Source organism: Eptatretus burgeri, chromosome 15 (assembly GCF_056783735.1).
Source record: "Eptatretus burgeri isolate ZD-2024b chromosome 15, Ebu_testis_v1, whole genome shotgun sequence".
Classification (NCBI taxonomy): Eukaryota; Metazoa; Chordata; class Myxini; order Myxiniformes; family Myxinidae; genus Eptatretus; species Eptatretus burgeri.
The window spans coordinates 22421098-22438157 of NC_140975.1; the positions used below are offsets into that span (position 1 = coordinate 22421098).

Sequence of the window (17060 nt, forward strand, 5' to 3'; positions counted from 1 at the left end):
TAACATAATTATGTATAATTATGTACATATATATATATATATATATATATATATATATATATATATATATATATATATAATATCAGATCTCTCACTTATTGACACATTTTGATTTCCTCCAGTGTGATGAGTTTTTGTAATACAAGGTGTGTTTCTTTATTTTTATTGCTCTCTCGAACATGTCTCCACCAGTATGGTCTGACCAGTTCAGGCTAAATCCAAGCTCCATGTTTCCCATTATCAGATACCTGGACCAGGATGATCCAGTCGACGGAGAGGACCAATTTTGATTCATTCGGAATGAGTGGACAGATCACCGATGGGAATGTAATTCTGGTGAATCGGACACAAATTTGGCATCAACTATTTCACAACTGGCTGCCAGGTGTCTGTACGGCTTGCTCAATCCAACCAAATTGGGTTCCTTTGTTTCAATACAAAGACTCATCACTTGGACTTTCTGAAATCCATCCAATAACAACCCTGAGATACGACAGCTTTGCTTTTGGAAACGCCCCTTGAACAATGCACTATGCAAATGTTTATTATTATTATTATTATTATTATTATTATTATTATTATTTTTTTTTTTTTTTTTTTAAACAAAGGTGACAGCTCTGGTAGTCGGTGGACGTTAGAGATTCCATGGTGTCTTTCACACAGACTACGAGAGTTATCACCGGCTTACAAATTCCTGTCCAAATCATCTTCAGTCAAATATCAGGCCTTGGCAGCCTGTTCGTGAAAGGCTTTTGGCAAAAACATTCCCTGGCTTACCCCATAGTGGGGCAACTTAGCATCAAAATTGTGCATTTTGTGAGGAAAGCACCAAATTTGGCACACGATTAGCCTATCATATTATGAACAGATTTGGATATTGGGCCATCTCAAATTCAGCCACTGATGGCTGTGGCAGCCATTTTCCACTGCCATCAAAAATTTTGAGATGGCCCAATATTCAAATCTGTTCATAATATGATCAGCTACTAGTGTGCCAAATTTGGTGCTTTCCTCACAAAATGCACAATTGTTAAGTTGCCCCACTACCACAAGAAGGTTGAGTTGGGTTCGTTCAAGTAGTAGTAGTAGAAGCAGTAGTAGTCGTAGTAGTTTAGGGTACAGACTGAATGATTTGATAAACCTTTGTATGTTATGATTGAGAAATCGCAATTATTTTATTAACATTGTTGCATTTGTTTACGAACCCACCATTTATCAATTAAGTATTCATCCACTCAACCTTTTAAATAAAAATGTGTTCATCGTGCTGTGGCTGCAGAAAGGTCATCCATTTATATTCACCTCTCCATAATGAAGTGTATTCATAAATGATTTGAAAACACCATGTAAAATAATAAATGCCAGTGTGTGTCAGTCCGTCAGCCAGTCCGTCTCCTCCATAACTCCAAAACCATGAAACCTCGCGGTCCCCAAACGTTATTTAATTATTCTTTGTGAGGGCGTCATCCTTGTTCAGCCCCTGAGTCAGCCCTCTGTCAGCTTGCTGGGGTCTTAATTTGCCATTTTGTTCAGCTTGCTCAACATTGCCTTCACTTAGAATAGGCTGCAATGGTTTCTCAGCGATGAAGCGCTCAAAATTTTTTTTTTCGCTTTTTCTCACTCATATCATCGAACGCCTCATCTTCATGCCTACAAATCGCTGGATACATCTCAATGCTTACAAACGCCTGGAGATGCCAGTGTTTGTTGTTTTATTTAATTTCCGCAAATGTGATAACCTCTAAAATCTCTTAACCTGAGTCGAATTTCAAAATATAAACTTCTCATTTGGATTGACATCAGTAACAGTTCTGACTGCTAAAAAACAAAAGAAGTTCATTTGTTCAATTGGACATTGCTTGACATTCCAGTCGTCTCTGGGAGTTCATGCTTTGTTTAATTTCCACACATGTGATAACCTCTGGTATCTCTTAAATTTAGTTAAATTTCAAAATTTAAACTTCTTAATTGATCTCAGCAGCAGTTCTGACTGCTAAAAAAAAAACTGTTCATTTGTCCAATTCGGACATTGTTTGAGACTCCGGATGTCAGCTGTAATCGCATTTCAGCTGTCATGCTTATAAACGTCCAGAGAGTTGTATACTGCACATTTTTGATACTGCAGACATGTCTGGACATTGGTTATCTCCAGTCATATCCGGACTGTGGATTTGTCCAGCCGGTGGTTATGTCCAGATGGTGGTTATGTCCGGATGGTGGTTATCTCTGGATATGTCCGGACTGTGTTTGTGTCTGGGCAGTGTTTATCTCCGGGCGGTGTTTGTCTCTGAACTTGTCCACCCGATAGTGTTTTTCTCCAGACGGTGTTTGTCTCCAGACATGTCCAGACGGTATTTGTCTCTGGATGTGTCCAGGTGGCGTTTGTCTCCAGATGTGTCTGGGTGGTGCTTATCTCTGGACATGTATTTGTGGTGTTTATCTCCAGGTGATGCTTGTCTCTGGACATGTCCAGGCAATGTTTATCTCTGGGCGGTGTTGTCTCCAGATGTGTCCGGACGGTGTTTGTCTCCAGACATGTTTTGGCGGTGTTTGTTTCCGGATGTGTCCTGACAGTATTTATAGTATGGCCAGTAGAAAATGGATTTCAGGCATTATTTTGTTTGCATTTTCACTGTTATTCTAAGCAGAATCATTATGATGAGACAGTATGAATTGTAATTAACGTTCCACCGCACGTCTGCCTTCCCTTCCCCTCACCTCATGCTTACTTCCTCCTAAACCCCTTCCCACCTCCTCCCACTCCCCTCCCCCTCCACCCCATATAACTTTCTGGACATTTATAAGCATTACAGCTGAAATGTGATAAGCTCTAGAATCTCTTAACCTGAACCTAATTTCAAAATTTAAACTGCGGAATTGAACTTAGCAGCAGTTCTGACTGCGAGAAAAAAAATGTTAATTTGTCCAATTTGCACGTTATTTAATCCTCCGGATATCTCCGGTCATCTCCAGTCATCCCCAGTCGGTGCTTAGTTTGACCCAGTCAGCTGTCCTTATCATCCATTTTGTTTGAGTGCTTGCTTGCGTCTTGCATCGTGGTGGGTGGAATCAATTCCTTTGTCAGCCAACTTTTTGTTTTTATTCTTCTGACCTTCTTCAGCAAACTTATTCTTCTTCTATAATGGCCACAATTATTCTCCCGTTCTTGTGGTGTTGGCTGGGAAAGTTTGGCTCAAGCCTTTCATGAACCACCTTGCCATGCGTGATGTTCGACGAAAGTTATGGCAGGAATATGGAATTTAACCAGGGTGCCAGCGATAGCTCGCCTCGTCTTCATGAAAGGCACAGTGGGATTTTAATGTCTAACAACTAAATCCGGCATATAGGATTCCTAGTTTAACGTCCATCCGAGCGACGGCACATGCATTGATGAATCACCCTGCCTATGAAACACCGGCATGACAGTTTATAACTGGGATGTGATTCTGGGATGTGATTAATCCAGATGTACATCATTTTTTGCTGTCTTTTGGTTTACTAGTTGGTTGTTGTTATTTCAATTTTTCAGTTTTTTTTTGTTATATCATGACAGGTGCAGAAAGGTTGAAACCATAAACTAATGATGTGACATGTTTTCTCTCGGTGCCATCAATGGACATTCAGGACTATGCAGACAGAATGATGATGCTGAAAAGATTCTTAGTCCCACACATGGCCTCCACATCATCAACTTTGACCTCAGTCAAGACCTCGATCCTGGTATTGACCCTGACGATGGCACGGAGTATGGCAGCGGACACCTTAAGTGGGGAGGACCCATCGGAAGCTGCCAGTGCTCTGCCTGTGAGCAATGCCTCAGATCAGTGCTACAGCTCCAGGGGAAAGAACTCTGTGCTGCAAGGATCACCTTTCGGGGGAGTCGTCGTGGTTCTGGCCATCGATTTTGTGCTGTGGATGGTAGGGTGACACGCTCGGGAGGAATCGCTATTGCTTTCTGTTTTCTGTGTCATCAAGCGATCATTTGGTGGATGGTAAATATGTAATCTTTTTGAGAGTAATTTAATAGATATCTGGAGGATCAATGACCAGAGCAATTGTAAATAACTCCGTCCATTAGTTTGTTGTGAAACTACAAATGTAAACACTAGAACGGTACTCAGTAGAGCGCATACTCCCTCTACCCGGCTGAACAGTTTACTTTTTGTATCCCACTGATAGACCGGATCTGAACCTGAACCAAAATCGAATCATCTTGTTCTTGTCACCGACCCAACTCCTCCAACTTGTTTTGTCATAACTCACCCACAACTTTTTGAAATATCATGCTATATGTTGTTTTTGGTGCCCTCTCTCAATGGAGAAGCATCACTTTTAAAAAAATTAATTCTCGTATCTGGATCCGGATGTTCACCAAAATCGAATCAATTCGACCTCGTCACATACCCAACCTGTCCACCAAGCTAAGGCCAAATCCGTCCGCAACTCTTTGATATATCTTGCTCACAGACAAGCAGCCGTCCACCTTTGGTGGCAGAGGTAATGAAACTGAAATCAACGTTCCACTTTATTTCTCATTGTTGCTTGCTGAGATGCGATATTATGTGACAACTCTATGTTTAAACGCATTGCTGCCCTCTTTTTGAATACTTTGGGAGCTGAAAGGATAGTTCAGAGGTTGTACACTCACCTTTGAGCTCTGTGGCCTTCTGGGCTTGATTCCGTGACAGACTCCAAAAGGGTTGTCTTTATGCTTCACAGGTGTGGCATTGCATCATTGAAGTGAGTCTGCCATCCTTTGGAGGGGAAGTTAAGCTGACTGTCATGTCTGCTAGTACTTGCAGGTGGAGGTTAAAGTGCCTTTTGAAAAGAGTAGGTTGATGTGTGCTGGTGCCACAGCGAAATTCTAAATTGCATTCCGAGTCTATGGTCGTTGGAGGTAGTGTAGTAGATAGTAGAAAAATCGTGCAAATTATGATACAAGCATCAAATTTGGCATTTCTGCTCTGCAGGGCTTTGTGATCAAAACTTCCCGATTGGCCATTTGAAAATCCAAATTTTGAAAAACTTGAAAAATAAAAAAAAAACTTCAAAAAAATTTGAAGTCACAGCTGGTTGAAATTCTTGAAGCGCAAGTGAACATCCCAGACAGAGAACCAAGGGGGAGATGCAGTCATCATTGATGGCTCAGCACTTATCAATGTCCTACCTCCACGCACTTCAAATATATTTGATGACGATGCTAAAGAAGACATCATCCCAAAGGTGGAATCCTATGGTGCCAGGTACGAGAGGGTGGACGTCGTGTTTGATGTGTACAAGAAGTCAAGTCTGAAGTCCCGAGGCAAGGTCGAAAAGGTGGCAAGGAATGAGAAGAAGAGTGACAGGAACCAGTAAGACCCCAAGTAACTGGAGAAGCTTTCTTCGAGATGACAGCAACAAGACTGAGCTGTTTCACTTCCTTGCGGAAAAGATGTGTGAAGCACAGACGACAAGCACAGTCATTGTCACAAAAGGAGAAGATGCCATTAGCAACACAAGGAAGTCACTGGATGCTGTGTCTCCATGTTGTCATGAAGAAACTTTAAATGATACATGAGTGTAATGTAATTTAATGTGTATACATAGTGTATTTTTAGAAAAGTAAAGTATGTCAATGGTGCTGACGAGGTTAGAAAGGAAACCAGTATACGGATGTGGGTTTGGCACAGGTTTAACTGGCCAAATGATCTTTTCTATGTCTAAAGTGTTGTTATATAGATGTCTTTGATTTACAACTTTGTTCACCAATAATTTATCTTTTTTTTGGATACAAAGTCAAGGCTCGTTAAAAATGTTAGAGCACAGAACAGATCAGGATGCAACAGAACAAAAGGAACAGCAGAAAGAGAGGGGGAACATCAACAGCAGGGCAGAGGGACAAAGTAGAGAGAGAGAGGTGGTGTACTTTTCATTGGTGCCAACTTGTTAGTACTTTTACATCATGAACTTTGTTCCATTTACTTGTCCAACTAATAGCAGTAGTGTGGGCATGGTATTTTTAAAATTTGGTTTCTAACCAATCATTTTGCCCCACACTACGATCGGGCTCTTGGACCTCCCCCTTGGGAGAGAGTGGTGAGGAAGGCTTGAACGGAAGTGTGACGTGTGACGGCACTTCCATGCCTGGCAGCTCACTATTTACACCATTGTGGAAATGGCTCACAAACTTGAGTTTCACTGGAGTTAAACTAAAGTTCACTGGAGTTAAACCACATTTGCTGCCCCATCTTCAGCGATGCATTTCCTCTCTTGACTCGTGGAGTTTCGTACCACGTGTCTGTTCATGACCCTTTCCTCCAGCAGCACTTTTGCTCTCTGCACCTTCAGCTGCGTAACACGTGCCGCATTGCGGCTCTATCTTCAGTGGGTTTTCACTCCTTTCAACTGCGGGACTTCGATCATCGAATCCCTTTTGGTGAGCAGGTTATTCCCAAGGGCAATGGTCGTTTATGACACCCAAGCCACCGAGTGGATCATAATATTTTGTGGACACAACGCCGAATTGGCCCACTGGTGATGTACCATTTCTTGCTTCTTATTGAACTTGTGACTGTATTCACCCGCACTTCAGCTCAACAGCTTATAGGACACCGCTCAGACTGGATGAAGTCATCAACCTTTAGCGGTGAGTCGAAGTCGATAACTCGATTTTCTTTTGAGACTTGGACAAAACAATGGGTGTGGGGAGGAATGAGGCATAGGGGAGGACACATTGAGGTGGACAAGATGGATAGAAGAGCATACTCTCAGAAAGGACAAAACTTGAAATTTGTAAAATGGTGGGCATGGTAATTGAGGAGTTGATGGGGTGGAAAAATCATGGTTTTGGATGGGGGATGATCTGAGATGGTGGTGAATGAATAACTGTCTTAAAGACGTGAAGTGAAGAATGGGATTTAAGAGAATATGGAAGTTAATTCTACAGGCAGGAAGAAAGAGAAACAAATGAGTGGAGGTTGTGCAGCAATTCTGGATTTTGGCAGTTTCATGCAGAAAGGGGTTGCTGGAGAACCGCTTGCACCCTGCAGAAACCTGGGTGGGAGACGAAGCATGGAAAGAGCAGAGGGCGCAAGACCACAAAGGTGGCGGAAGAAGGCAGAGACACCACCAATATGTCTTTGATGTGAAAGTGATAGGCCCATAGACTCAGCTTCGTCACCAGAGATTCCAATGATCTTGAATGCCTTGATTTTGACGGTGTCAATCTGAGGAACGTGTGATGCAGGGGCGCCAGCCCAAATGGGAAAGCAGTGCTCCATCAAGTTGCAGATGAAGGCCTTGCAGGTGGTTAGGAGTTCAGGTGTCCCAAGGAAGGACTTTGTGTGAGCGAGGATGCCTGGTCTAAATCAAAATTGATGATCTAAGATGAGGCCATTGGAGAAAAGGAAGGTTGATGTAATACAGTGATGTTGGCTGACATTCAAGCAGATGGAATATGACCGAGGGCAAATGACAGGGTGAAAAGTGCAGAAAGGGGTTGTGTAAGAGCAGTAGAGTAGGTTTCTGGGATAGAGAGCTGGTGCCATCTGGTCCAGTTGCAGAATTTGAGTCGAGGGTCACCAGAAACTTCTCCACCTTCTCGTGTGCCATAGACACAGAGACCAGGAGTGGTTGGGTGTGACTGAGTCGAGTCGGTACAGGGAGTGAGGGGTTGGGGACACAAGATTTAGAAGCAAACATAGCATTGAAGCATTCAGCCTTCTCACGAGCTGAGTTGGCTGTAATGCCATTCGAAATGAGGGAAGGGATGGAGGGGGAGTACTGTATGTTCCGAAGAAGGACTTAACAAGGCACCACTAGATTTTATCAGAGGGAGTTGAGTTTGAAAGTTCATTCTTGGGGTTGGATAGATGTTGTTTCCTGGCTCTCCTGGGAGTGGACAAACACTCATTGTGGGCTTTGTGGAATTATTGAGATTACCTTTGATCGGGTTTTCTTTCCAGGAAGAGAAGGCAAGTTGTTTCAAAGCAACTTCCACACCACAGAATTCAGTGTACCATGGGTGGGAAGAAGGGTAGGATAATTGAAGATGAGATGGAATTATTTTGTGCATGAGAGAGAGCAGGTTTCGGTGGAAGAATTCCCAGGTCGAGTTAACATCAGGGGAAGCAGATATGGGAGACCAGTCCTTAAGAGAGATGGCTGCTTGCAGTCCTTGCCATTCTACGCGAGTGAGCTGCCAGACTTGCTGGTGCTGAGGCAGCTCTCTGATAGCCAGAGAGATGTTGACCCTCACAAGCATATGAGCAGATTAACCAATTGGTGCAGAGGAAGAGCAGGAGACATTTGCAGAGAAGTTTGTCATCAACAAGTCCAGAAGGGAGGATTCACCATTGGGAGAAATCCAGGTCAGAAAGTTCACAGATTGAGTCAGTCCCATGGAGTCACAGACGTCCTTTAATGAAGGCCAAATTGCTGGAGAGCGAGGTACCAACACCCAGCCAAATCATATGGTTACAATTGAAATCACGACATGAAGAAGAGAGAGTTGGGACGAGTGGTTGAAAGTTGGTCCACGTTGTCTGAGAGCTAGATGTAGATGGAGTCGTCACTGTTTGGAGGACGGCACAACACACACACACACACACACACACACACACACACACACACACACACACACACACACACACACACACACACGAGGTGGGAGTGGAGGGAAAGTCATGGTCACAGGTTCTCCTATGGGTTGGAAGTTGTAAGATCAGTACACAGACAGTGAGAAACCGAGTTATTAATGTACAATTCAACTCCGCCACCAGGGTGGGGTTCATGCTGATAAAATAAGGGGTAAGGGGCTTCCTGTGTGAGGAGGGATTCAGTTAAACAGATGATGTCTGGTTTATCAGCAATGGCCTGGATTTGGAGATTTGTCAGGTTGTAGTGAAGACCTCAGATATTTAAGGTCCAAACAGTTAGGGACAAGGGAGGAGGCATTGGGAGTGTATGGGATGGTGGGGAAGACTGAGAGGGTGCAGGACAGAGGGGAGGCTGAAGGACGGAGGTGAGGTTGGGAGAATGCATGCTCGAGGGGAGAATGCGGACCGGTATTGGGGTGGGAGTGGGGGGGGAGGATATCGGAGAGGGTGGGACGAGGGGAAAGATGAGATTGGATGGATGAGGAGGAAGATGAGAGTGGTGGGACGTGGAGGAAGCTGAGAGGGAGTGGGGCGATTGGGAATCTGTAAGGGAGTGGGACAAGGGAGAAGCTGAAAGGAGGTGGGATGATGGGAGAAGTTGAACGAAGGTGGGACAATTGGGGAAACAGAGATGGGGCAGGATGAGGGGAGAAGCTGAGAGGGGAAGGGATAGGGAGAAGCTTTGGAGAGGCGGGGTCAGGGGAAGTTTTGAGTGAGCAGTGTGAGGGGGAGGTTTGAAGGGCGTTGTGATGGGGAATCTTTGAGATGGTGGGTTGAGGAGATGCAGAAAGAGGGGATATGGAGTGGAGGGATGCTGAAAAGTGGGACACATAGAAGGAGTGTTTTTGGAAGGATGCAGGGTTGTTGGAGATGTGGGGGAGGGTATTGACAGAGAGATTTGACACAGTGAAAGGATGTGAATGGGATTTGATTGTCATGAGAAGACAACCTTTGCAAATTGGACATTTCAAGATTCCTAAACTGGACATGTAGAGACAAAGATCATGAGATGGGTGGAAATATTTTTTGTTGAAGGTACGGAGGAAGGTGGTGCTGCAGTTACGGTAGGAAGGTTGATGGACCAAGCACTTTGGTGAGAGACAAGTTTGGAAAAGGGTTGTTGAGAATAAGAGGAGGGGTAGATTGTGATGAAGAAGAACATATGGGCCGTCGAGTACTTATTGCAGAGAAATAATGAAAGGGAAGCATTTTAAAACGTTTTTCAAAGCTTTTAAAGGAAGAAGGAAGAAGCGTTTCATTCAATAAAGATCCAGTTTGGAGATATTGAGAAAAGGGAGAGATATAGAATGAAGTACAGGCAGAAAGAAATTGTTCTGATTCGGGCTTTTTGTGGGTTTAATGCAAGCAAACCTTTGGATAATGAGTACTGTCTATCTATATGGTGTGGGCCAGGTGTGTGTTTGTATGTTTGTGTTTTTTTTTTAATATACACATAGTATATGTGTGTGTGTGTGTGTGTGTGTATGTAATTGCATGTGTGTAGGTATGTGCATGTATGCGCATATATGTTTCTGCATGTGCAATGACTACATGTAACAAGAGGCCATGAAGTCAAACATGGTTATCGAAGCTAAGATATAATCATGAAATTGTGCCACTGAAGCAAAGGTGAAAGTTTGTTTGGGTGAAATAGTTCGGTTTCATTGAGTTTTTATGGTTAACCTCGCAGGAGGGCAATGACGCTGGACTGAATCGGACTAACTGTCGGCACGTTCTGCAGGTTGTCTAGTCAGGGCCGGCCCAGCGTCATTCGGTCCTTGAGCTTGATTGTTTGCTATTTTTCTGCTTTTTCTTGTGTGCAAGGACTGATTTGTACATGGATCATTTTGGATTTGTTCAGTTGTATTATTAAGGCCTCAGTTGAACTACACAGACCAAGCAATGATGAATTGATATGAAGTCGACTGAATGAGACGTTTTCTTTGAATGCAATGCCGAGGATCGTGTTGACGCAGATCTAGCACATCGAACAGATCAGGACATCACAGGATTAGTCAGGTGGCTCAACAAAATTTTGGGGACACTCCTGATAAAAGCACCAAACTTTTTCCATGTGCTATCCATTGCCTTAGATTTAAATTTTTGGTAGGACCCACGTCCTCAAGATAGACGATGGCGGCCATCTTGGATTCCAAGATGGCCACCATGCAAAAACCTATAAGTGCCATTATCTCAGCTTCTATGCCACTTAGGATAGTAATCTTGGTGTCTAAACACACATTTTCTGGGACAAGGAATGCAATTATACCATTAATAATATCAATAAATGAGTTATTTATTGAAAGTATGTGTTTACATGAAAAAGAAAACACTAGTTAGTGGTTATTTATTGATTTCTGAGACATTATTCAATGCAGTAAGTAAACATGAACAGTACTCTTGTAAACAGACATAAGATGACATAAAAGACATAATCACAATCCTTATATTCTGTTACGACTTAGTCATTATATAATACTACAAATGCTATGTTACTATACGACCAATAAACTCGTAGTTCTCATCTTCTAATTTGCATGTATTCCGTTTGCATGATGGTTCATTGCTCCCTTAAAAACATTTAGCAACTTGATGGGGACATACCAGATAAAAGCATCAATTTTTATGTGTTACTAGCTTGATGTATAAACTTTCATTTTTTGGTAGGACTCGTGTGATCGAAGCTATAAGACACCATTATATACAATTTTAGTGTATTATGCCATATTGTGTCAAATATGCACACAGAATGAATGATAAGATATTTTGTATTCTTACATAAATTTCTTTAAAATAGTTGATCTTCTGAAAAAATATTATATCTCATTTGTAAAATCACATGAAATGTTTTATTTATTTATTTATTTATTTATTTACTTTATAACATACCATTATACATGTAATGTTCTTTCCCACTTTGAATCTCGTAAACAACCAAATGTACTCCATATCTAGATATACATGTATGCAGTATTGGAGTGATCATTGTGACAAACATAGTATCCGGGTCTGCAGTGGCTCACTGGAGGGCAACAAATCTAGTTCACTAAGCCTGGTCTCAACCAATGTCCCATATGATGATATAAATGACACCTCCTATTGTTCTTGGAGAACAGGAATAAACATATTGATAGCATATTCCCTACTTTTGACATGTACAGCTGAAAAGTTCAGTACATCTCCACTGGACCTTTTTGCAGGCACACCTGGCACTGCAACCATTCTTGCTCTTGCACCCACACTTCACCAGTTCATTACACGCATTAGAGGAAATGGGTAGGGTGGTCCAGATGGGAAGCCATGGGCTGAAAGGGAATTTTCTGAGCTTTTCATAGAATTTTTTTTTTAATCAGATACATATTAGGATAGTTGCCACCCAAAACACATCGTATAGTTCTATAGGCTTTTCAGTATGCTCTGACTGTTTTGTTTCACATTACAAAGTAACCATTTGGGATGAGAATATGGATACATTCCCCGGATACATACACTTTCTAAATCATGAGGCCTGCACTGTTGGTCATTCCTTTAATAGTTTAATGCTCAGCTCTTATATAGGAATATAGATCATGACCTGATGTAATAATTCTAGGACATGGCCTGATGATGTCAACAGGAATTACTATTGTTAAAGACAGCAGCAATCCAGCTAACTCATCCCTGTCATCTGTTATGGTGGTGAAGGATATTGTGTGGTATCTACATCATATTCTATAAAATGTTCAAAGGCTTTTAAGTAGAAATTGTATTATAATTCCCTGATCAAACATCCAAATCTTCACAGCAAAACCCATTGTAGTCCTATGTAACAGTAGTATCAGGAAAACACACTTTCTGACAGGAAATTCCCAGCAAAAATCCTGTAGCACCGATCGCTGAAGCCCTCCCACAATTACCTTGAGGGTCACCATGTGACAGACTTCTACAGTGTTGATAATCCTGTTATATGCACCGAATATAATTACTTTATCGCAAACATTCATATATATATATATATATATATATATATATATATATATATATATATATATATATATATATATATATATATATATATATATATATAAACTGAATAGTTAAATGGGTTATCGAGAAATAACCATCAAAATTCGATAAATGAATAGTAATAAAATATATAAATTATCACAATTTGACCTAGTTTTGGCCATAAATATAGGTTAAGGTTATCTGAGATTACAATAGTCATACCATGTGGTAATATACAAATTTACTATAAGATAGATGTTCTTAGTTATGTTCTTTCAGGGCAGTAACCATTTGAATCGCAAGAAAAATGGCTGAGCTGATGGGCAGACAGACAGACTGACAAATTAGCTGATTAAATATCCTCAGCATGCTCTGATTAGATGGGTCCTACCAAAATATCATAACTAATGCATCAAGGAACAAGTGGAAAAAATTTGGTGCTTTTATCCGGTCTGTCCCCATAAAGTGAAAAATTGTCTCTAAGCCACCTGACTCGATGAAACGAACAGTATAAAGAGGGGGAGGGAGTGGGAAACACTAACTGCAGAGATGGGGGACAAAATAGAGGGAGACTTGGAGAAATAAGGGATGAAAAGGCCCAGTCACACCTTGACGTTTTAGCCAGGAATGGCAACGTATAAAAATGCACGTAAAACGTTGGCGTACGTTGAAGTTTTGAGTTTTTTTTAAGTTTTGGTCTTATTCATAACGTGTTGGTCGTATGCATAACGTATTAGTAACGGGCACAGAACGTTTCGTTGTGTTAAAGATAACTTATACCAACAAATGCTTAGCCTGTTGTCGGCGTTCACAACCTACGCCCAACGATAGTTTAACTTAGTCATAGCGCGCTGCACGCATCGCCGATGAACTCGTGGCGTTCTCTGTTAAAAAGCTGCTGCACGCCAATTTAAATCATAACCTCCTGAAAATTGGAAGTGTCAACCACGCAGTCACACCTTGACGATTTAGCCAGCATATGCCGACCTATGAAAAATGTGTCTAAAACGCTGGGACACGTCGAATACGGTATGGGTAAGTTGTGTATACGTTAGGAGCATGATGAAAAACAATGAAGTACGCTGGCATATTACGTGGTACGTCTAGTACATCATGAAATTTCAAGCATGCTGAAAATTTTACGACGTACTCGACGTTTGGCTCACAAGTTCCGCATACGTTGGCATAAGTTCTCGGCACGCTCCGCAATCGTTTACACACGTCGGCCACACGTTACTTGTAAGTTACTCATAAGTCGAAACACATCGAGATAATGTTTAGCATTCCCGAAACTTAATTTTTAACCTACGAGTAACGTGCTTTGAACCTATTAGTAGCGTGCTTTGAGCCTATGTGTAACGTATCTCAAACACACATTGGCATATGTAGACGAATTTGATTGACGTCTTCCGGACGACCACAGAACTTACTGAACGTGTTTCTAACTTACAGCTACCGTATAATGGCGATTTGGCAGCGTTTAGGGGAATTGGTATATACAAATGGGCTTCACAAGAGGAACCCGTCAGTGTTCCAGACTCCATGTTGAGTATATGTCAATGTCAGTAGCAGTAGCAGTAGTAGTAGTAGTAGTAGTAGTAGTTGTAGTTCGAGAGAATTTAGTGATGTCGATGTTAGTAGTAGAAGTAGTAGTAGCAGTAGTAGTGGTTCGAGAGAATTTAGTGATGTCGATGTTGGTAGTAGTAGTAGTTCGAGAGAATTTAGTGATGTCAATGTTAGTAGGAGTAGTAGCAGTAGTAGTAGCAGTAGTAGTAGTTCAAGAGAATTTAGTGATGTCGATGTTGGTAGTAGTAGTAGTAGTAGTAGTAGTAGTACTTTCAAGTAACGTGTTGCAAAGTGTGAACAACGTTCGTGTAGCGTGCTTACAAAACGTTACTCATAGGTAAGAAATAAGTTTCGGGTACGCTAAACATTACCTCGACGTGTTTCGACTTATGAGTAACTTACAAGTAACGTGTTTCAACGTGTGTCAACGATCTTATAACGTGCCTACAACTTATGGCCAGCGTAGTGGAACATGCGAGTCATACGCCGGCATACGTCGTAAAATTTCAAGCATTAAAAAATTTGAGGAAAACCCAAAAGTTCAACGTTTAAAACCAGCGTACTACCACTTATGGCAGTGTTTTTCAGCGTGGTCTTAACATATACAAAACGTACCCATAACGTATTCGACATGTACCAGCGTTTTACACAAATTTTCCAAAAATCGGCATAAGCTGGCTAAAACGTCAAGGTGTGACTGGGCCTTAAGGAAGATGCATGGGGAGAACAATATGGATATAGCTGCAAACTCTCAGGAAGGAAAAATTGGAAATTTGGAAAGCGGTGCATTTTGGGAGGGTTAATGGGGCTGGAAAAGATTGTGGATTGGGGATGATCTAATTATGGTGGTGAACAGATTATGGTCTTGAAGACCTTTGAGGGAAAGTGAGATGGAAGAGATTGAGGAAGTTGCTTTCACATGCTGGAAAAAAAGAAGAACAAATGAGTGGAGGTGAGTGGTGATTCTGGATTTTGGGAGTTTCACTGGAATAGGGTTACCAGCAGACTGTCTGCACCCTGCAGAAAACTTGGGGGAGGGGGCAGAGCACAGAGAGAGAGCAGAGGGTGCAAGATCAGAAAGGAGGCAGGAGAAGACAGAGAGACCAGAAAGGAGGGAGGAGAAGACAGAGAGACCAGAAACGATGCGGGAGAAGACAGAGAGTCCAGAAAGGATGTGGGAGAAGACAGAGAGACCAGAAAGGAGGCAGGAGAAAACAGAGATGACCTGTCTGCGATGTGAAAGTTGGAGAACCATATAGTTAGAGAACTTCATCGTGGGAGATTCCAATGATCATGAAGGCCTTGGTTTCCACGGCATCAAGCTGAGCAAGGTGTGATGCTGGGGAGCTAGCCCAGAGGGGAGAGCAGTATTCCATGAATCTGCAGACGAAGGCCTTGTTTGTGGACAAGAGTTCAGGTGTGACAAGGAAATACATTGAACGACGGAGGATGCCCAGTCAGCGACTGACTTTGGAGGCCAACTTGGAAGTGTGGTTTGCCCAAGACTTGAAAACAGTCATCATAATACAATTATAACAATTTTGAAGGAAAAAAAGAGTGTATTTATTCTCTTATTGTTTCTCAAGTTTTTATTTTACTGAACCCTGTCTCACCTTTCTGACCTCGTGCTTGACAAAATCGATTGCATCTTTGTACTCACCATGAGATCCTGCAGGGACCTTTGAGCATTGCAGAAAGAGTTGTGTTCAGGGCTCTTAAACACATACGACTTTGTTTAATCGGGACCTCAGAGTTTCCAAGTAAACAGGATCCATGCAATTTCACAAAACTGCTCTTCCTTTTTACCTAACGTGGTCCCTTGTCACTGCTTTACTTTAAACAGGCTGCCATCGGAAAATAAACCTGACTTCGGGTGATTGTATTTTGGTAATTTGTACATCAAAGTTCCTTAAAGAATCATGTGGTCTCATTTAGATAATTGGTTCTTTGGCATGCAAAATATTTGAGGTTTGGAACTTCTTTAATCTTACTGTCTCTTGTGCCCCCCACCCCGCTGCCCTCCCACAACTCTTATCTCTCTCCTCCTCCTCCTCTGCCTTCCATTGAACTGTGTGTCTATCCAGGGGTTACTACTTGTCTTCTCTATTCTACGGAAGGTGGCCTGGGATTATGGACGTCTGGCCTTACTTAATGACAATGATCGGTAGGTAAAGGCCTGGAAGCAATTGCCATTAATTTAGCAAAACAAGTATTATATAGTCACACTTTAACAATAATATTCACATTGCTACTCAAATTTCAGTGCTGTTGGGGTCGTATACCTATTACATATACAAAATTTCGGGAGATGGATGAAATAGAGAAAAATAATGGTGGTGGGTTGGCTGAAGAAAAGGAAAGGAAGGATTATGAGGGAATTTCGGTGAAGGAAGTACAGAGATATACTGTATAAAGTACAAGTTTGGTCACCCAATCAAGATCGGGTTATTTAGACTTCAGTAAAGCATGAAGCCTGGCATTGCTTTGGCGGTTCGGGTGGCTGGCTTGAGATCCTAGGGTTCTGAGTTTGAGCCCCGTTGGCCGCTGAATCAACACCAGGGAGGATTTACTCAGCCTGTCATCCCTCTAAGGTTGGCAAAATGAGCACCAGTGTACTGGTAATAGGGGCACTGCAACAGTGGCATAGCTGCGTCCCAAACCGTTGATGCAACCAGCAGCCACAAAGGCTGCACACAAAGGTGTGCGTGTGTGTGTGTGTGTGTGTGTGTGTGTTTGTAAAGCATGAAGAAGATTGTCATTAGCTGATATTAATTAATAAATAAGCAAAGTCATAAATACTTGAACACAATGGAAAGGAGGGGAAGCACAGCAACTGCAGGGAAAAGGGACTCTTGGAGAAAGGATGGGCAT

The 17060-nt window shown here is 42.0% G+C and overlaps 1 protein-coding gene across 7 annotated transcripts in view; it reads left to right on the top strand.

The window, feature by feature from the left end:
- LOC147011722 (mechanosensitive cation channel TMEM63B-like) overlaps nt 1–17060 on the top strand; it is a 192780-nt gene that overhangs the window by 74168 nt on the left and 101552 nt on the right. For all 7 annotated transcript variants that reach the window (XM_085856923.1, XM_085856924.1, XM_085856926.1 and 4 more), the window contains 2 exons: nt 3625–3918; nt 16274–16353. In XM_085856923.1, the coding sequence (XP_085713049.1) occupies nt 3625–3918; nt 16274–16353 (374 nt within the window). The remainder of the gene's footprint in view (nt 1–3624; nt 3919–16273; nt 16354–17060) is intronic.